We start from the raw sequence: 20,512 nt of genomic DNA, 5'->3' as shown, positions 1-20,512 counted from the left end.
CATACCTTCCCTGCAGTGGAGTTCCACATGTGCCTGCTGGTGCCTGGCTGCGAGGGAAGCTGGGCTATACCTGCCCAAGCTATTTTTACCCAGCCCTGTCCCCACAGAGCTGTTCTTTGGCTCTGAGTTCTGCCTGGGGAGTGAGCTGTTGCCAGGGCTGGGGGTGGATGGGCTGGAGCCTTCAAGCCTAATAGACTCCCTTGCCCAGGCAGCCTCTCATCCCGGCACTCATTAGAGGGTGTGATTAACGTGCAGAGAGCCTTCCAGGAGAGTGGGCAGAGAACCCCAGTGGGGAGAAAAAAGGCACCTGGCATTTGGAGGGCAGGCTTTGCAGCATGCCCAAGTCTGGCTTCCAGAAGCTGAACCCAGCCTGCCTCCACCCAGCAGGCCAGCAGGATTGAAGGGGCAGAGTCCCAGCGGCTGGACAAAGGCCACTGGGCCAGGAAGCACCCTGGGTGTCTTCTCTCATCACAAGAAAAACAATAACAGCTCAGATGTATTGAGTACTTTCTGTGTGTGCTTAGAACATGAACTAACTCATTTAATCCTAATAGTAGTTGACTCCATTCCATAGATGGGGAAACTGAGGCATTGAGCAGTTCAGTAAGCCTAAGGTCACTGAGCTCGTAAGTGGTGGAGCTAGTCAGCTCACCTCCAGAACTTGCTCCTAACACCACTTTGTCCCCTCTCCTCTTTGCCCTGTTCCCAGCACCTGTGAGGTGTGAGGCATTGTTCTAGGTTCTCTGGAGCAGTCGTGCCAGGTGGGTATTTGCATCCCTGTTTTTAAATGAGGCTTGGAAATTGAACACCTTATCCAGGCTCGCACAGCCTGCCAGTAACCAAGCCAGGGTGGGCGCTGCCCCACTCCCCCACTCCCCTGCACAGTCTGGTTCCACAAAGACTTGCCAATGGCTGCCAGTGCTGCCTGCAATGCTGGTCTGGGGATTCCGATGCAGAAATCCCTGTGGTTACTCCCTTTGGGTCTTCCCTTTCCCAAGGAATGTGGAAATGGGGTCACCTGGAGTCTGTGTCCTCTGTGCATGAGCTGCCAGGGAAATGCAGAACAGTGGTGTGTTTGACTTAGAGGAGGCGGCATCTTGGCGGGGCCAGGTAGGGAGAGCCAAATGCAGTAGTGGTGTCTGGGCCACGCCACACTGCCCTGTGGGACGTTGTTTGCCATGTTGAGGCTTGGGGCCTGCGATTCCCACTCTTCCAACACCAAATTTAACTGTGTATTTTTTCCCTTACATACATGTATAACATAACAATATTATACATAGCAGTAATAGTAGTGTAACTTCTTTCGGGTTCCTGGACCCAATTCCAGTGTGTGTAAGTATGTGGGAGGGGGCTTCCCACACGTAGTAATACCAACACCCGCAGGGTGTTGGAGAACTCAACTCAGTTCTGATGCTATCTGCCCAGAGACAGCACCAGATTTCTCAGGTTAAGGGCTCCGTCCTACAAGACTGCCCTCCAGCCCCAACTCCAGACTCCAGTCATAAGCCCCAGGCAGTTCCCTGTGCTTCTGACCTACCGGCTACAGAGTGGAGGTTCCCACGACCTCCCCCTTAGGTTCGATTAATTTACTAGAACGGCCCACAGAACTCAGGAGAACCGTACCAGTTTAATAAAGGATACCGTAAAGGATACAAGTTAACGGCTGAAGGAAGAGAGACACAGGGCAGGGTCCCAACTAAAGGAGCTTCTGTCCCGTGGAGCTTGGGGCCTGGTGTCCTGGTTCCCCAAGCTTAGAAGCTCTCCCCGCCTGAGGAGCAGGATCCAACTGAGCCCAGAGCGGTAAGCTCTTCTCGGGTTGTTGTGAGGGCTTCATTGCATAGTAATAATTGATTAAATTATTGGCCACTGGCTGATCCAGCCTCCAACCCCCCCCCCCCCCCCCCCGCTCTGGGGTGGGGTCTAAAAGTCTCTCATTAACATGACAGACACCCATTTCACCTTTAAGACTGCAGTGTTTTCAGGAACTTCGTTCGTGAAGACCAATTATACTGGGAAATACATATTTGGTCATTCATGACCAAATATGTATTTCTTATAACTCATTATGTCAGAGGCCCTCCCCCCCAGTGGATATTGATACTTGGCCTCTTCTCTAGCTGTTGTATTTGGCCCTTGCCAACTTCCCACCTACGAAGGGGTGACCTCAGGGCCTGCTGGCTGGTGAACGCTGCTCTCAAGACTGCAGAGGGCCCCACAGGCAGGCTGTGTGCCTCCAGGCTCCCACTTCCAGGAAGGCCCTCATCCACCCAGCCCCACCCAGCTGGAGACAGGTTGGGGATGTGGAGGGGGGCACTGGTGGTGCAGACCTGCCCTGCCAGAGCAGCTGGCTGGGGCCTGTTTCCCTAGCTTTGGGCCTCAGAACTCTCCAGAAACCCCTGATCTCAGCTAATTCCCCAGGCCCAGGCTCTTGAGAAGGCCTCCTGTCTGTCCAGCAGCCCACTGACTGAGCAGGTGAGGACCTGTGGGCTGTGAGGACAGCGTGGTTTTGTTATATGCAGGCCAGACCAGGATTCCTGCTCCCACAGCTGCTGACCCTTTGGTGCATGTGTGGCCCTTCTAGTGGCCTCTGAGGTAGACTGACCGTGTTCTGTAGATAAGGAGTCAGGGGCTCAGAGGTCACAAAGGTCACACAGCTTGCAAGTAGCCAGGCCAGCCAGAACTAAAACCCAGTCTGTTCTTTTGGACCTCCAGGAGCACACCATTGTGGAAGCAGACCTGGACATACAACATGTGACCTGGCCGAGTGGGCAGCTCTCTGGACCTCAGGGTTCCCAGTGTAGAAACACCCATGAGCATGAGGTGCCCTGTGGAGTAATGTCCTCCACCCCCCAACCCCAGCAGTCACAGGAAGGACCCCACGCCACCACCACCACCCAGGGGCCACCACAGCCCAGGTTCTCACTGCCTAGAGTCGGCCTCTGGTTTGTCCAGGAACTCAGCTGGGATCTGGCTGCAGCAGTAGAAATTGCCTAACCGCCCCAAACAGGTTAATCTTTAGCGTCTCTACAACGCTCAAAGATCTCCTTGGAAGTGTACATGGCCAGCCTGACCCAAAGGCTCTGCGCAGGGCCAGGCCAGGTAGCCCAGCTGGAGGGCAGCTCGGTCTCGAGAAGCCCCTGCTGTTGGATCCAGCATCTTCCCAGGCTCCTTGAAACCCTGGAGGACAGTATTTTATTATGGACAAGCCCCTCTGTGACGCTAACTGATAAACACAAAAGGAAGTCCAGAGCAGTTTCTAATGTGACTAAGTTCTCCTGCCTAGTGTAGTGACCTTCTAGCACCTTCCAGCAGCTGACCCTGCATTGCCTCCCTGAGGTGTTTGGGATCAGAGCAGGCTGTGCCTGGCCCTGGCAGCACCCCTCCCAGGCCCAGTGCTATACCCAGGCCTCTCCTTGAGGCTGGGGGATGGGAGCTGGTCCAAGACTGAGGCCCTGGTGGAGGACCCCAGGTGACAGGGCCACTTTGTCCTAGACCAACCAAGGTGTGCAGTAACTTTTCTTATAGCTGTCTTTATGTTATTCAAATTTAGGGGTAAACTACTAGAAATGGTTTTGAAGTTATAATAAAATTTCCACTTGCCTTGGGCAAACAGTTATAGGTTGGATGAAAAGGTGTTGATGTAGGAAACAGCTAACTTTAAGAGAAAAGGCTGGCATGCTGAGAGAGAGTGTGTGTGTGTACACACTTACACATGTGTGTATAGCCAGTGGGTGGGTGAGGGGCCAGACTTGGCATGTCAGGAGCCTGCCTTCAGGTCTCAGCAGGGCAGCCCCTCGCACTCTAAGCCTCATCTTCCCTGCATGTCAGCCTGGGACAGTGAACCCTTAATCTCTGCCCTGTACACCTGCCAGAACTCTCTGGGGCTGCTGTGATAGATGAATGGGGGTACGTATGAGAGACAGGACAATGTCAACTGGGAAGGGCCAGGCAGGTGAGGACTCTGCTCAGACAGAGGGTAAGAATGTGTCTGAGGCGGTGGTGGTCTTATTGGGAGGGACTCCATGGGTGGGGAATGTCGGACTCCTTCTGCCTTTCCTGTGGCTGAGACAAGCTATGTGAGTCTATTCTTCCCACCAGGGTTGGGACCTTAAGCCAGCTGCCAGGAGTTTGGGGATGTTGCTGTGGGACGTCGGGTGAGTCTCCCAGGGTCCCCACTTGTATACCCTGGGTTTGAGTGCCTGGCAGAAACTCAGCCTCCATATCTTGGTGTCCAGTGACCAAACATGTGTGGCAAATATGAGTTAGCCAGAGGCCAAGCTGGGCCCTGAGGAACATGGGCGCTGGCCTCTGGTTGATGTCCCACCTGCCTTCTGGGAACAGGGTGGGCAGCAGCCTCCCTGGACCCCCTACTGACACAGTGCCATGGGGAGAGGGTGGGCAGTGGTGACTCACAGTCCAGCCCCAATGCAGCCCTGCAGGTTTTCACCTACCGAGAAGGGAAAGGAGATCCAGCTCAGGGCTGTGAAGACTGGGAGTGACTACATAATCACGTAAGCCACGGAGCAGGCATTCCTAGCACATGCTGACATTCCCCTGGCCCTGCAGCTGGAAAGGCTGAAAGCTGTCAGTGAAGGACTAGAGTACTCGCATGGCTCCTGCAAGAGCCGCTGCTGTCCTCGGAGACCTCCCGTCTGCCTGGTTTCTCCTGGGGTGGCCATGCACTAGCCCTGAGGGTCTCCTGTTGCTGGTAGGAAGTAAGCAGCATGTGGAAGGTGCAGCATTAGGTGGAGTACCTGGGCTTCACAATTGCTAACATTTCCCCATAACGTGTGCTTGCCTCGTTGAAAACTCATGATGTGGTTGTATCAGTGTTAAATGGAACCAAGCATGTGGTGGCCAGAGGCATGTGGAGCCCTCTGCCGACTGGCCAGAGGCCTTTGGGCGGGTTACCCTCTGAGCCTTGATTTCCCCATTAGTAAAACAGGGATAAAAACCACTGTCCTGAAGAGTTGTCATGAAATCCAAATAGGATAGTATATTAACTCTCGGCTCCAGCTGCAGAGCTTGGTGGCTGCTCGGTAAATGTTGGTGTCCCTTTGTCTACTAGGATGCAGCTTATGGCTTGCAAATGAAGAGCTTGCTTAGGGCACAAGGTCTGCTAAGGTTGGGAGCTGTGTGGCACTGGATTTAGTGACACAGGTGGGAAAGGCTGTGTGATTTTAATTACATAGCCCGTCAGCCTCCAGCCAGGGGTGCCTGGCTTCCTGATGCCAACTTCATTGGTCCATCTGGTGTTAGCCCATGTCCGTGCACAGGCAGGAGCCAAGCTCATTAACAGCCATCTATTCTTAGCCCAGGGATGTCCTGGTGTGGGGCTAGAGCCCCGCAGGAGAACTGCCCGCTCACTAATGGCAGCGGATGGCTGCACGCGTGTGGGCTGTCCTAGCCAAGCCTGTCGCTCACCACCTTCCTTTAGGATGTCCCTGATCCTGTTCTTGTCTCAGAAACCCAGAGGCTTTTCATAGCCCTTGTTACTCTGTGCGCCTTGCAGTCCTGGGGCTGCAGGAAGCACCTTTAATGGGTGCTCTGCCAGCCCTAGTAGAGCCAATTGAATAGCTAGACATCTTGGATGGAAGCAGTGGAAGCAGTTGGCACTTCAGAGGTATCGTGCTCAGAGACAGAGCAAACCCAAGAAACGGTTTGCAGAGAGCTGCCCCGCAGACTAGGGTAATCTCTGAATAAAGCCAGAGCTCTTCTCCTATGAGACTGTTCTAGCAAAAGGTTTAGGTGAATCTTTATCATGCACCAACACTGTGCTGGGGCAGTGTGCTCGGAGGACCAGCTTTCTAAGCTCAGAATTGAAAGACCTGTGTTGCAGCTCCCCAGCATGTCTGTGGCGAGGCCAGGACAGATCTTCCCTCCCAGGCTGGCATCATGTCCTGTGGCCGGGATTTATTCATTGAGGTCCTTCTGTGACACAGTGACCCTGTAAGGTTGTATTGCCATTCTCAGCTTACAGAGGAGAGAACTGAGGTTCAGAGGGGTGGTTTCAGAACCGTGGAGGGCAGATCCCATGCGCAGATGTCCCTGTACCATATGCTGCATCAAACTCCGCTAGGTCAGAGTCATGCTCTTGGTGACCATTCATTGTGGCTCTGCCCTTCCCTCAGTCACCAAGAAGCCGCCTCTGCATCATTTGGCCTCCTTGCAGACTCTGTGATGGAAACTGCTGAGCGGCCCTGGTACCCTGAACAGTGAGGCTGGCTCGCTGCGGCCCTTCCCCATGGATAGCCGCCCTGGGGGTTCCGGCTCTTCTCTGGGCTCCCAGGATGCAGCCAGTTGAGCGGCTCCCGGGGGAATCACCTGCCAGGCATCCTTGTACTTGCGGTCTCAGGGCCTGAGCGTCCGCACACACAGTGCTCCCTGGCCCTGGCCCTGCTGATGCCCCTGCAGTCTCATGCGGAGTGCTGAGTCCCGGGAAGCCAGCCTCGCTCATCTGTCCCTCCCTGTCTTTCTCAGGGCAGCGAGGTGCTGGGCCCCGCTTTTGCCGATGGCGAGCTCCTCTCCAGGGAGCCCGGCTTCTTCCCAGAGGACGAGGAGGAAGCCATGACACTGGCCCCACCACACGGCTCCCCGGAGCTGGACATGGACAGCCCCATGGAGAGCACGCAGAGTCTGGAGGGGTCGGTCGGGAGTCCCGCTGAGGAGAAGGATGGGGGGCTCGGGGGCCTGTTCCTGCCAGAGGACAAGTGAGTAAAAACTGTCTGTAGCTCCGCACATCAGGAGAAGGTGATGGTTGTGGCCAGCCCAGGGATTGGAGAGAGAGGAAAGGGGTGCCAGTATCGGCTGAACCATAAAAACTGTCAATTTTTAATCATCTTCAACCTTCAAAAAAAGGCAATTTCATACGGTTCGACCTCATACACATTCTCAGTGTGGGGTTCCCAAACTCAGGGGACCAAGAATCAGGCTGTTCGCGGTGCAGCCCGTTACCATGGTTTCTCCCGGCCACTCTGCAGGAGAGGCCCAGCAGCTGCATTTGAGATCCCCCAGCCCAAGGACAACTGGTCACAGACCACACGCCTGTTTGCCACTTGATTCCGGTTGTTCTCTGGGACTAGGTACCTGAGAGGCAGCCATCATTGAGTGCTAAGAGTTTTCGTAAAATTTATAGGAGAAAGAATTGAAGAGTATGATAAAGTCAACCCAAGGTGCTAAGGGATCTGAGGACAGATATAAATAAGTAAATAAAAATAATAGGGCAGAGGTACTGGGAGACTTGATCTTTAGCACCTTGTCATTACCACTGTGATTCTTAGGAGACTGGGGTTCCTCGGGCACAGTGAGAGAATTAGTGCCTTAACCTGTTACGGCTTGTCACTCGTTCAGGTTTCCCATTTTTGAGTGTGGAGGTTTAGTAGGATGGAGAAAACCCTCAACTTTGAGTAATAATAAACAGGAATTACTGCATGACAAAGGGGAGATTGGGGGCAGGTGAGGGGTTGTACTTCTCTTTATCCCTAGGTGGCAGACAGGGCTCAGGCAGCCCCTTGCACTGTCCCAGCCACACCGTGGGTCACCCTAGAGGCCTAGGGTCTCTGACCCGCACTCTTTGGTGTTAAGTTTCCTTGGACTAGAAATCCCATCTATAAACTGGAAGAAGCATCTCACCTAGTAGCTCATTGCTATTCATTTTAAAACTTCATTAGAGTACAAGCCAATTAAACAGAACATGAAAAAAGTAGGGCAAGTGAAAACAGAGGGAAAACAACTTCTTTTACTCACAGTCCCACCACCCAAACCCAAGCCTAGTTACCATTTATACATTTTTATTTCCTGCTTTTCCTTATTCTGTATGGACCCTTTACATGCTCAGCCTTATTACATCTAAAATTTCATATCTAATTTTTAATTTGTATTAATTTTTCCACAGTATTGCCAATAATTTTTATAAACCATCCAACAATGATTTGATTGTCCATAACTTAATTTAGCAACTTACATTATAATTGAGTAACTAGTTTAATGTAGGTGCAGGTGTAAACCATCAGGTGGTAAGCAGTGTTTGCTGCTCTAGAGAAGCATTGGTTTGAACATCTCTTGTGCAGAAACAGTTTCCGTGGGGAGATGTTTCCCTTATGATAAGGTCCCAAGGGTGTACTTACCAGGTCAAACACTGCAAACTTCATCAAGAACCACCTCCCGGAAGGCCTGCGCTGTCCCCACCATGGGCTGTGGGTGGGGTCTCATCACCGGCCAGCCCTTCTCTCACTCTCAGGTCCCTGGTCCACACTCCATCCATGACAACGTCAGACCTCTCCACGCACTCCACCACCTCGCTCATCAGCAACGAGGAGCAGTTTGAAGACTATGGGGAGGGAGATGACGTGGACTGTGCCCCCAGCAGCCCCTGCCCCGATGATGAGGCCAGGACCAATGTTTACTCAGACCTGGGGTCTTCGGTGTCTTCCAGGTGGGCCCTTGGTCTGCAGTGGCACTGGGGGTCCAGGAGAAATGGCAGCAGCAGTAATCCCAGGGGGGTTCAGTAGACAGAGTTCTGAGCTGTGTGGATTGTGTTCCTGGGGTCTGGGCTGCTACCTTTGATCCCTGATTGAGGGTCTGGAATTCCTCCTCCTTCCTCCCATCTTGGGGGAGAAAGTTCACCGACTTTGGCAGCTACACAGATTTCAGGTCTTCCTTGTCTTGCGTGCTGGAACCTCAGTGTTGAAGGTCCTTCTAGGGGCCCTCCTGTGATGCCTTCCCACATACCTGATTACTTCCTCTGGCATTAGCTCTCAGTTGCCTTTGTGTAAAATGGGCACAACTCCTTGGCTTCTTTTGGAGAGCATCAGGGGAGGGAAGGTCTTTTGCTGTGTTCCCCCCCTCCCCAAGCAAACACACACACACAGAAGGTTCACAGGTATGGGGTCCAGTAAGGTCAGCTTGGCAGGAGGGGGTAGGGTGCAGATCGGGCAGTTAAGGAGGTGATTTCTTTCTCATGAACCAGCGCAGGGCAGACGCCTAGGAAAATGCGGCATGTGTACAACAGCGAATTGCTGGATGTTTACTGCTCTCAGTGCTGCAAGAAAATCAACCTGCTGAATGGCTTGGAAGCCCGACTGAAAAACCTGAAGGCCAACAGGTGAGGCCCTGAGGCCCAGCTGAGGGATGGGAGGCCAGGGTGGGGCCAGAAGTTGAAGCAGCAGGCAGTTGGCCCCTGAGTCTTGGCAGGTGAGGGCACTCTTGCAGTGGAACTTGCATTTTTCTGCAACAGGAGAATCAGGGTGCTTTCCTTAGGACCAGACTGATTAGTGAATTCCTTCCAGTGGGTGGGGAAAAAGCCAGGGCAGAGTAAGGAGTAGACTAGGGCCCCTTCTGTTCAATGACCATTTCTCTCTTTCTCTCTCAATCTCTCTCTCTCTTTCTCTTTCTCTTTGTAGCCCCAACCGAAAGATCTCTAGCACGGCCTTCGGACGGTAAGGTCCTCTGTGAGAGGACAGGTTGAATGCTGTCCCCCCTTACTGTGCCGCTGCTGCCAGGGTAGCCTGCAGCCCCGGCCCAGCAGGTGCCCTCCATACAGCTGAGGAAGCAGAGGGCAGGCAGGCATCCTAGGGCAGTGCCAGCAGAGCGGCCCCCTCTCCACCTCAGCCTTGGGCAGGCAGCCAGGGACGCCCTAAGTGACACAGGCTGCCTCACAGCTGGTCCCTCTGCACTCTGGAGCTGGCAGCTCTACCAGTGGACCCTGGGCTCCCGCTGGCAGAGGTCGGGGCCTGAGTGTGCCCCGTTGGAGCCAGTAGCTTTGCTCCAGGTTACACCCTGCGCAGCTAATGTTGTGGGACTGCCAGGACCCCCTCTGGTTCCCCTGCAGACTGGCCCCAGGTCTCTCCCAAGGGCTCAGGGAGCTGCCAGCAAGGGCCCAGGCTCTGGCCCAGGAGCTGGGGTGAGATGGGACCATCCCTTGGCAGAGACCCCGGCTTCTGCCTGTCAGAGTAGGTGGGAGCCCCTGGAGAGCGGTAGCCAGGTTTGCCCCAGGCAGGAGTTACCTTGGCAAGCGTTTGCTTGTTTCCAGGGCCCCAGAAAGGAAGCAGGGTTGGTTTGGTGGAGGCGGTGAGTCTTGCTGGGTGGCCTCCCGGGGCGCGGACCCTCTTCCAGTGGAACCAGTCTGCCTTCACTGCTTGGTTTTTCCAGCTGCAGGGGCTCCTCTGCCAGCGCCTGTCCCTTGGTCGCTGCCGGCTGGAGCACCAGTGTGAGAAGGGTTCTGAGGCAGCAGGGGAGAGCTGAGATGGACTGGCGTGTCTGCCCGGGGCTCAGGAGGGTATAGCAGCCCACCTGCATCCTTTGAGCTGGGCCATCTCTAAGTTCAGAGGCCAGGCAACTCCTCTCCGTGACTGGGTGGGGGCAGCCTCCCCTGGGTCGGCTACTCTCCCGCCCATAAGTGAGTCAGGACCCCAGTCCCTGCAGGGCCTCTGCAGCCTGATGCCCCTCCCTCCCCACCGCAGGCAGCTCATGCACAGCAGCAACTTCAGCAGCAGTAATGGGAGCACCGAGGACCTGTTCCGGGACAGCATCGACTCCTGTGACAATGACATCACGGAGAAGGTGCCTGGGGTGGGCAGGAGAGGGCGCTCCCAGGAGTCGTGGGGACGTGGCAGACCCTATCCCTGCCCAGGAATTGGGGGCAGGTGGCCCCCATCACATGGGCACACATACCCCACCCCTACCGAAAGACCCCTTGTACACGGCCATATGGAGGCCCTGGCCATCAGGCCCACAGTTCCTAGGTTTTCAGTCCTATGGACTCAAAGGTTTTCTCCACTCCCACCTCTGCCCCCTATTGTAGGTGAGCTTCCTAGAAAAAAAGGTGACAGAACTGGAGAACGACAGCCTAACCAATGGGGACCTGAAAAGCAAGCTGAAGCAGGAGAACACGCAGCTGGTGCACAGGTCAGGGGCCAGGGTGTTGCTCTGGGGCCTTGGCTGCCATGACCCTGGGGAATGGAGGACTGTGTCTGTTGCTAAGGACCTCAAGAGAAGCTCAAGGAGGCTATCTGTGTGTCCTCCTAGCCTGGAGGGCCTGTGACACATCGGCCCCTTCCTATGTGGCCCTTCTCGTGCAGGGCACCCAGGAGCATAGGTCTTTAGGGACGGGGAGACTGGTTGGAGCTTGACCTTGACCCCACTCTGCCAGGTCTGTAGGCCCCAGCATGGGTCTCAGGCAGGAGTTGGGGTGCACTCTCCTGCCTGTCTGTCCTACGATGATGAGAGCTTGACCTCCCTTCCTGGAACAAGCTCTGTAGAGGGAGAGGCTGGGGTGAGCGGGGAGTCACACCTGCTACCAGGAGGGAGTGTCCAGGCATTGCTGCAGTGCCCTCCTCCCAACAGAGGCCCGGCGGACGCGACCGCAGTGGGGCAGTGTGTGTAGACTTAGTTGTCTTCAGGGGGTGGCATGGAACTTGTTAAATTGACCCCTAACCAGGGTCTGGCTTGTAGGGCACAAAGAGTCCTTTTGTACACCCCAGAAAGGCAGCCTCACGGAGGGACTGTTGCCAGTGACGTGCCCCAGACTGATGTGCCAGTCAGGCTGCCATTAGTGGGGTTGGGACATCACAGTGGGGCCTGGCCCTTGCCCAGGTCGGGCATGCTCAGGGCCACTCGGCAGGACATGCCCATTTGTGGAGCCAAGGTGTCCAGGAGCTGAACTATTGATCAGAGGGGTGCCAGCCAGGAAGGAATAGAGCTGAAAGAGAAGTGAGTCCTGAGGGCGTGTGGCCCGGCCATGGTGAGGCCTGCCACCTGGCTCTGTGCCTGCCTTGGGGGTCCTCTGTACCAGCTGCCGGGTCTGCCCATCCATGGTGCACACGGCTGCCGCACCTCTCCTGAGATGCCGCGGTGTCCTTGGTTCGTCTGTCAACAAGGCAGGCCTGGCATGCGTGCTGCCAGCACCCACAGCAGGGTGTTAGTGACTCCAGGTCTCGGGGCCCAGGGCTCCTGGGGTCACAGCTGGGGTTGGGAGGGGAAGACAGGCCAAGAGAGTTTTCCCTGGACCGGAGCCCTTGCCCCTGCCCTCAGGGTGCATGAGCTGGAGGAGATGGTGAAGGATCAGGAGACCGCGGCTGAGCAGGCCCTGGAGGAGGAGGTGCGGCGACACCGCGAGGCCTACAGCAAGCTGGAGCGGGAGAAAGGCACAGAGATCGGGCTGCTTGGCGCCAGGTGAGGCCAGGGCCTCTGCCCCCGATAGGCGCTTACACTCTTGGTCCAGCTGGGGACAGGCGCCATCCTCGTTATAGGGACGGGGAACTGAGCCTGCAGGAAAGCCTCATGTCCCAGCAGTTCTATCTGGAGACCTGAACACCTGGGCATGTTCTTTAGGAAGCACGTGAAAGAATGATTGCAGTAGCATTGTTCTTATCAGGTAAAACTGGAAACAACGCGTGTGTATCAACACGAGAACAAGTTAAAAAATCCCTGGCCTTGCCCTGATGCCTGGGCTGGGTCTCACGTCTGGGCTTGGTGCTCCCCCTGCTGTCAGATCTGCCCCTGACCCTGGGCCCCAGGGGCTTCGGTAAATGGAAACGCGGGGCCCTGCTGTCCTTTGGGCTCCAGGGCCTCGGGCATAGCTGTTGGACCTGAGGCAGACAGGGAGAGGAGCCCCGACCTGATTGGTCACTCAGTAGCCGCATGACCTTGGACATGCTGTGTCCCTTTCTGGGCCTCAGTTTCCTCATCTGTCATCCCTCCCTGCCTGCCCCACAGAGCAACCATGAGGGCAGGTGAGCTGGTGCACGTCAGAACACTGCCCAGAGGTGGGGGCTGCTCTCATCCCCGACCTGGGCTGGGGAGGCCACCTGGGCCCCTGGCCAAGAGGGTGGCTGCCTCCACACTCCTCAGCCTCCCTGAAGCCCAGTGTCTGAGCTGAGCCTTCTGGAGTCTGCTAGGCCCAGTCTGGGATGGAGGGCAGGTTGGGAGGTGGACTCCCGCCTTGTACCTCACACCTGGTGGGCCGGTGCTTCCCTGCCTGCTGAGGTCAAGCAGGCCCAAAGGGAACTGGGTGGGCCAGGCCCCTGTGTGGTTTGGTGAGGGGACCTCCCAACTGCCCTGTGCCTGAGACCCACTTTGTTAATTCTTACCAACCAGCAGTTCACTTTAAGTTTTCATTCCTGCTCCAGAAGCTGTGGTTTGCATCTGGTTTTGGAGACCCGGTACATATTGTGTCACTACTCTCTGCCTGCATCCGACAGCTGGCCGGGCTGGCTGGCCTCAGAGGTGGCTGGGCCATGGGTGGTGGAAGAAGACAGTCCGTGAGTGGGCCACAGGCCAAAGTACAGGAAGCCGGCCCTCTTGGGAACTGTCTCAACCTGTGCCCCTCACACAACTCCAGGGGGTGCTTTTCACACAGGATATGCAGACAGTGCTCCTGGAGTCATGCAGCGTGCTTTGTTCTTCATCCTCCACCATCTCAAGTCCCCCATGAGGTGGTCTTGTCAGAGCGTGGGATGTGGGTCTGAATTCCTTTCTGGCCCTGGCCTTGGGGACTCTGCTGGGGAGCCCAGAGGGCAGTGGAGGCCAGGAAGCCATCTCTCCAGGAAGGAGGGAGTGACAGTGGGAAGGCGAGGGGATGCAGGAATCAGTACCAGAAACAGCCCTGCCCTTTCCTTGTACCTCGGGCAGACAACTCCCCTGCCCTTCATGTCAGGTCATCTAAAAGGGTCCCCAGGCTCTGTCTCCTCGTGGAGGCATGTTCAGACAGTCCCTTGTCGGAGCTACCGCGGGGGTCATGACTGTCAGAGCCAGGACCTGTGGGCATCAGAGGCAGTTGCAGGGAGTGCTCAGAGGGAAGAGCCTCGGGCGGTGTACTGGGGAGGATGAGCAGCGAGGATGGCCATTGCCTCCAGCCGTGGTTCTAACCGAAGGGCCCTACCACACGCCGCCTGGACAGCCACAGGAAGACACTCTCCTTTAGCAGGAAAACACCCCCCCATGCTGTTTCAGGATCTAAGGATGCATGCAGAAAGAATCTTATGTTCTTATTCACAAAGTCAGTGTTTCCTTTTATGGAAAAAAAAAAGGTAATTCAACTGTTTTTACCATTTTGCCTTGAATGACAGGAAGCTCAAGACTATATAATCATCTGAAACAAATATTCATATTCTCTCTCCTCTGTGCTTTCTGGTATCTTCCCTCCTGCAGGGAGCAGAGAATCACTGCAAATTTTCAACCTATTGTAAGTAATCTCCATTTCTGACATTTTTGTCCCCATCTTTTCCCCAGAGTACAACAATTAGAGGAAGAAAATACAGAGCTCAGAACAACAGTGACTCGGCTCAAGTCTCAAACAGAGAAATTGGATGAGGTGAGCAGCAGGTCCAGGAATCTCTCAGACTGAGATTTTGAATCCACAGAGAGGCAGTGTTGGCCATCAAAGGCCTTTCGTTTCCAATTCCTGAAATGTTAATAAAATTGCCCTAGCAAAAAAAACCAAACAAACAAAATATGAATAATAATTTGTCTTTCTATATTCCTGGTTTTCCAATTTTCTACACTGAATATATTTTCTTATATAATGAGGAAAATAATAAAAAAGAGAAAGAAGTTAGCTTATATTTGGGCTGCTATCTTCTATCATGTTTCTTCTGGTGTTACTGAAGGACTTGGGGGGCTGAGGTTTTTTAGCTGAGTTTCTAGACTCTTAAGGAATCTGGCTGTGTCTTTAAGCCATTACTCAGGGGGCTGGTGTGATTGCCCACTTGTTGAGGTGGCTGACCCAGATCTCCAGGGACACCCCTGGGGCATGGTGAGCCCCTGTGGGCACTCTCCTGCCCTGACCCGGTCTCCCGGTTGCAGGAGCGGCAGCGCATGTCCGACCGGCTGGAGGACACCAGCCTGCGGCTCAAGGACGAGATGGACCTGTACAAGCGTATGATGGACAAGCTGCGGCAGAACCGCCTCGAGTTCCAGAAGGAGCGGGAGGCCACGCAGGAGGTGGGTCCCAGGCCGGAGGGCTGCAGGGTTCTCTCCCGTGCCCTTGCTCCCGCCAACCAGCCTCTCCCCCGTGCAGCTAATCGAGGACTTGCGGAAGGAGCTAGAACACCTGCAGATGTACAAGCTGGACTGCGAGCGACCTGGCAGGGGCCGCAGCTCATCCTCTGGCCTGGGCGAGTTCAGTGCCAGGGCCCGCGAGGTGGAGCTGGAGCACGAGATCAAGCGGCTCAAGCAGGTGGGCTCTGAGAGCCTCTGTCCCCACCGGGTGGGCCTCTGTGAGGGACAGTAAGCTAGCATGACACCTTCCCACATTCTGGCTGTCCTCTCGACCCCAGCTGTCAGAGCTGCTCATCCCCATCTCACAGCTCTGGCAGGCGGCTTACCTCTAGGCTATGTCAGACAGAAACCCCAGGGTCTTTCCTTGGCGTCCCTAAAAAGAAGTAGACACCACTCTTCTGTCCTGCGTGCATGGGGCGGGGAATGAGACTCTACCCAGGCACGAATCAGTGCCTGGCTGCGCTGGGTTCTCCCAGAAGCAGACCCTGAGCCTGGGGTTCCATTTCAGATGGTGCTTGGGAGCACTCCCACAGTTGGAGACCAGTTGGGGCTGGGGGATGCAGGATCAGGGAGGGCAGTGCCCAAGCGAGGGAGTGCTGGTGAGTGAAGTCCCCTCTCAGACCGACCCTGGGGGCAGGCAGCTGTGCAGTATAAGGTGGACCCTCTGGGTTGGCTCCACACTGGCCCCCAGTGCTGGGGGTCCTTCCACAACAGTCCTGCATCCTTCCCTTCTCATCCACCAGGGGGCGCCCAAGGCCCCGGGTCTGAGCAGTTAGGGGCCTTCCTGCAAAGTTAGAGCAGGAGGCCGGCCACCAAGAGGGGCGGGGCACTGCGGGGCTGGCTGTACTCAGACGTTAGCAGGCCCCTGGAGAGAACTCCCATGAGCAGGAGTCCGAGCCCATTTTCAGGAGGAGCCAAGATCAGCCAAGAGCATGATTTTACCCACCGCGGTTCAGCATTGGAGGAACCACTGGGTGGACAGTGTCCCCACCCAGGGCTTCAGTCTCCTCCTCTGGCCTGTCCACCCCCAGAGAGGAAGGGGTGGCCAGGACCCTGTGTTCCTGGATGGATACAGGCTCCCCTGAGCAGAGCTGTAACTCCTCAGCCCCCCTATGACCTCCTGGCACCCAGCCCTTCTTCCCACCAAGCCTAGCAGAGGCCCTATCATCTATGCGTTTATGAACTGGCCATGACATGCCTAAGGGGGAGGGTACCAGTGGGAGTCAGGAGACAGTGGATGCCAATACGTGGATTCCAGAGAGTTCTGGATGCTTCTGGTTGTTGATGTGGCCTTTGTCCTACTCCACAGGAGAATCATAAGCTGCGGGATCAGAATGACGACTTGAATGGACAGATCTTGAGCCTTAGCCTTTATGAAGCAAAGAACCTCTTTGCCACCCAGACCAAAGCCCAGTCTCTGGCTGCGGAAATAGACACAGCCTCCCGCGATGAGGTACCTACCGCCCACTCTCTCTCACCTTGGGGCCCGTCCTCACCTGCCGCTGGGATGAGCCCCAGGCTGTTCAGAGCGGGAAAAGCAGATCAGCCTGGCCCCTGAAAGTCCCCATCTGCAGCTACCCTGAATGACAGGGCAGAGCTGTGATGGAAAGTGGCTGCAGGTGGAATTATATCAGCTCTGAGTTCCTGCTCTTGGCCAGGGAGAAGCAGGGGTTTGGGAGCAGAGTGGGGTTTGTGTCTTAGCTCAGCCAGAAACATCCCGAATGGCCAGTGGGTTTCATCACGTGTAGTCCAGGAGAGGCTGTAATTCTCCTCCCCTAAGCCAAGAGGCAAAGGACACTAGCATTTCTTGAGCACCTGCTGGCAGTATGTCTACACTCAATATTCTGATAACTCAGGCTTTCTGGACACTTCCATGTTACAGATTGGGAGACCAGGACAAAGATCACCCAACTTGTGGAGGGAGAGAGATTGGGTCTCTAGCACCAAAGCCCACTCTTTTTATCCCACTAGGCTGTGGTTTTAAAAGATCAGACCTCCAAAACACCCTGGTTACATTTTAACACAAATCATAAGACAGAGTCACTGAACCCCTTACCCTGCCCTTGGACCCAGAACTAAAAGCTGACCTCTGGCCTCCAGGGGCTGCCTGGTGAGCTCGGCACCACCTCCAGCCTGGGCAGAGGCAGCACTTCAGTGACATCCCAAAGGATCCATCAGGAGGTGACCTTGAGGGGGCAGGGGCAGAGCGAGGGGTGGTGAGGGGGCCATTGCAGGCAGAGGAAACAGCTGGCAGCCCTATCAGTCTTAAGGCCCTAGGATTTGGGATGATAGTCTTAATTGTAAATGCCTCTGGCCAGTACTCTCAGCCTTTACTAAAGATTACCCACACCTGGGCCCTCCACAGACCAATCAGAATCTCTGGGGATGGGTCCTGGGCATCTGCACAGTTCAAACTCCTTGGGTACGAGCTGAGCCATTCCTTAGCCTCGTTTCCTGGCATCTGAATGCTAAGGTTGATCTTGGGCCCACCTTGTCCAGGGCCTCCTGAGCCCCTCTGTCATCAGGTACTGGCTTAATGCAAGCCCAGGATTCTGGGCTCTGTTCACACCCTGAGCCCGGCCCTGTCCCTGATGTGTCTTGCATTCCTTTCAGCTCATGGAAGCCCTAAAGGAGCAGGAGGAGATCAACTTCCGGCTGAGGCAGTACATGGACAAGATTATCCTTGCCATCCTGGACCACAACCCCTCCATCCTCGAGATCAAACACTAAGACAAGGGGGCTGGCTGCAGAGCAGCCTCAGGAACCCCCAACCCCAGGACCAAGGGGCAGATCCTGCCTGAGGATGCGCCCTGGGCTGGGCCTCACATGCACACTGTAAATGTATTTTTAGCCACCATTTAATGTGTGCTGATGTGTATGTGGCAGCCGTGCACACAGCGAGGTGTGAGCGTGGGGTCATGGCCATAAGTGACATCTGCAGTTGGCTATCCATGCACATTGTTGTCCCTTTGCAAGGGGCAGAGGGTGCTATAGATGGTAGGGGGCAAGGTCTGCTATCAGGAGTTACTGTAATAATAAGAACTGGAAGCTTGTGTTTCAGATACTGGAGACAATGATTCTACCTCTGGGGATAAGAACTTAGAGGTACCATAGTAAGACAGGCCTCTGATCCCCCTAGGAATGGGAGCAAAATGATGCTTTCTCCAGGAGTTTGAGTGCCTAACAGCTATATCCTCACCAACCTCTTTGGCCCCCTTCCAGTCCAGGTGCATGAGCTCAGAGAAGAGGAAGAGGCATCTGGGTGGGGGGAGTGTGAGGCCAGTCCCCAGGGAACCCCCTCACTGGCTGGCAGTGCCCTCTAATGCTCATGCACAGTGTGTCCAAAGGCCCTTGGCTGCAGAGGACCCGGCACTGGCAACCTTCATTCTGAGAGTTCTTGGTATTTCTGGAGTAGTCCGTACATTTCCCCATCCCTGCTTACCTACCTCTCCCTTTCTGATTTTGTTTTGTTTTTAAGACAGTGAAAAATAAGCAGCATCCACTTAGGTATAAAACAAAGGGATTAAAAGGAAGGAGAAGGAGTCTGGGAGACAGGGGTGCCTAAGGCATGTGTTGGCACTGGGGAACAAAAGACCTGACTGTTGGGGAGGAGCACGCTGTCGGCTTTTCTGCTGCGTGTCTGCATTTTAAGAGAAGCACCGATGGACCATCTCCTTGGCTTCCCTGGCTGGGAGGGTACCTTGCTTACGAGTCCCTGCTCTCCGCAGCCTGGTGATGGCAGGCCTTGGGTCTGGATTTCCAGAATCGGAGTTCTGGGTTGGGCTGGGCTCGGCTCAGCTGGGTGGTGAGGCCCCTGCATTCAGCTTTCAGAATCGCACCTATATCGGTTCTCCGCCCGGGGAACAAGTGCTGTACCGGAGGGAGACACAGCTGAGGAAGTTGTAGGAAACCTTAGTCTTCCATCCTTGTGGCTCATGGTGGAAATTCACACTCTGCATTTTTAATGTGATCTTTTGTTCTAGGCAGCTGGGAATAGATATGGCACTTTCCTTTGAATTTTCCAGTTTGTCTTAATTTCATGTGGCATGTGACTTGTTTCTTTATAAATATATATAAGCACATGTGGTCTTCTCCCCTACAGTTTTCTTCAGCACATCTAGTGTGAAAAGGAAAGTTGGGGCATGCTGGGATAGTCTTGGAGGGGTGTAGGCAGAGAAGGGAGCGCAGTGGAGGTGGAGAGGGGATCTGGACCTGGCTGTGTTCCCTGCTCGCAAAGGCAGGGCTGTGGCCAGAACCAATCTTCATTTTGTTCCAGGCAACTTTCGCTTTTGCTGGGTTTCATGATTTCTTTTTAAGCATATGTGCGGTATTTGTGTGGGGCTGCACTTGCTCTGATCCAGGGCTATGAGGCCACCCACACCAGGAAGACTAGGGCAGAGGGTCACTGCCGGTCCCTTAGGACACCGGTCTCTGTGGGCCCCCCTGAAGGTCTGAGAAGGCACAGCAGTGGAGAGAAGGCCTGAGGAGTGGGGCTCTTGGGAGTTTGCTGGTACGGAGGAATGGACATAAAGGGAAGGAAGTCGGCCAATCGTGACATGGCTTTGGACTGGGTTTTGCATCAGAAGGCCTTGCACAGAGGCCGGCCAGATCAGGGTTCCTGGCCACGGAACGGACGTCTCAAGGCAGCACCCAGGACGAAAGACCCCGGGGGACCTGGTGCAGTGTGTGGGGTCTCCGGGATGAGCCTGAATTCCCTATAACACATGCTTCAAGTTAAATCCAACCTTTCTCCACCCAGAAAATACATCTTATAAAACCTATTCTTGTCAAATTGGCTTTTTAAGATCATGGAGCTTTTTCAAATGCTCTTCTGTCGCTTGAAAGCTAGCCTGAGGGGGCACATGCCCCAGGGGCCCCAGCCCCACAACCCCTGGGCAGGTTCCAGCTCCCCTGGGATCTAGGCACGGGGAGCCGCCCTGCCCTGTTCGCTTCCTGTGTTTTCTGCCGCCTCCGTCTGTTTTCTGGTTGCTTCTGCCCCCTTTCTCTCAGTAGTGGGGCTGTAGATAGCATATAGGGCGCCTTGTTCAATTTGAATTCCAGGTAAACAAGTAATTCTTAGAAGTAGTTCCATGCAATCCTTGGGACATGTTTAAAATGGAGAAATTTTTTAAATTCTGGTAACTGGGCCACCATCCCAGAGGTTCTGATTTCACTGGTGTGGCGTGCGGCCAGGCTCGGGGATGGTGCAAGAACTTCCCAGGTGATTGTGATTTCACTGGGTATCCTGTGTGGGTTTTTTTTTTTTTTTCTTTGCTAAGTCTGTCAACTCTACCAAGGAGGGCTTAACAGTAATTTGGAGTTTTGAGGAGTTTCGAGGGCCTAGGGAAGAGGTTTCAGACTCACATTTTACATGAGACTTGGCTATCGTCATGTTCAGCTGGAAAGCAAAAGGAATTGTCTGAACCAGCAAGTGATTTTTTTTTTTTATACAGTATCTAATAGAAAATGAAGCACCTTCTAGTTTAGCTTGGTCTTGTTCTGTTAACAGGTATGG

At 54.7% G+C, this 20,512-nt stretch overlaps 1 protein-coding gene across 8 annotated transcripts in view; it reads left to right on the top strand.

Annotated features, from left to right (window-relative positions):
• Nucleotides 1-20,438, top strand: part of RAB11FIP4 (RAB11 family interacting protein 4) — a 117,374-nt gene extending 96,936 nt beyond the window's left edge. For 6 of the 8 annotated variants that reach the window (XM_036906299.2, XM_036906300.2, XM_036906297.2 and 3 more), the window contains 13 exons: nucleotides 6,481-6,710; nucleotides 8,240-8,434; nucleotides 8,969-9,103; nucleotides 9,402-9,437; nucleotides 10,461-10,560; nucleotides 10,802-10,905; nucleotides 12,031-12,171; nucleotides 14,230-14,311; nucleotides 14,803-14,940; nucleotides 15,017-15,175; nucleotides 16,307-16,450; nucleotides 17,098-17,178; nucleotides 17,611-20,438. In XM_036906299.2, the coding sequence (XP_036762194.2) occupies nucleotides 6,481-6,710; nucleotides 8,240-8,434; nucleotides 8,969-9,103; nucleotides 9,402-9,437; nucleotides 10,461-10,560; nucleotides 10,802-10,905; nucleotides 12,031-12,171; nucleotides 14,230-14,311; nucleotides 14,803-14,940; nucleotides 15,017-15,175; nucleotides 16,307-16,450; nucleotides 17,098-17,178; nucleotides 17,611-17,727 (1,662 nt within the window). In that variant the 3' untranslated portion in view covers nucleotides 17,728-20,438. Of the gene's footprint in view, nucleotides 1-4,119; nucleotides 4,155-6,480; nucleotides 6,711-8,239; nucleotides 8,435-8,968; nucleotides 9,104-9,401; nucleotides 9,438-10,460; nucleotides 10,561-10,801; nucleotides 10,906-12,030; nucleotides 12,172-14,229; nucleotides 14,312-14,802; nucleotides 14,941-15,016; nucleotides 15,176-16,306; nucleotides 16,451-17,097; nucleotides 17,179-17,610 lie in introns of those variants that run through there. The other 2 variants (XM_036906303.2, XM_036906298.2) reach the window with 2 other exon arrangements.
• The last annotated feature ends 74 nt before the right edge of the window (nucleotides 20,439-20,512 follow it).

The sequence above is a fragment of the Manis pentadactyla genome, chromosome 4 (assembly GCF_030020395.1).
Source record: "Manis pentadactyla isolate mManPen7 chromosome 4, mManPen7.hap1, whole genome shotgun sequence".
Classification (NCBI taxonomy): Eukaryota; Metazoa; Chordata; class Mammalia; order Pholidota; family Manidae; genus Manis; species Manis pentadactyla.
Note: the sequence above shows the minus strand (reverse complement) of the source record. Positions and strands in the feature narration are given on the sequence as shown.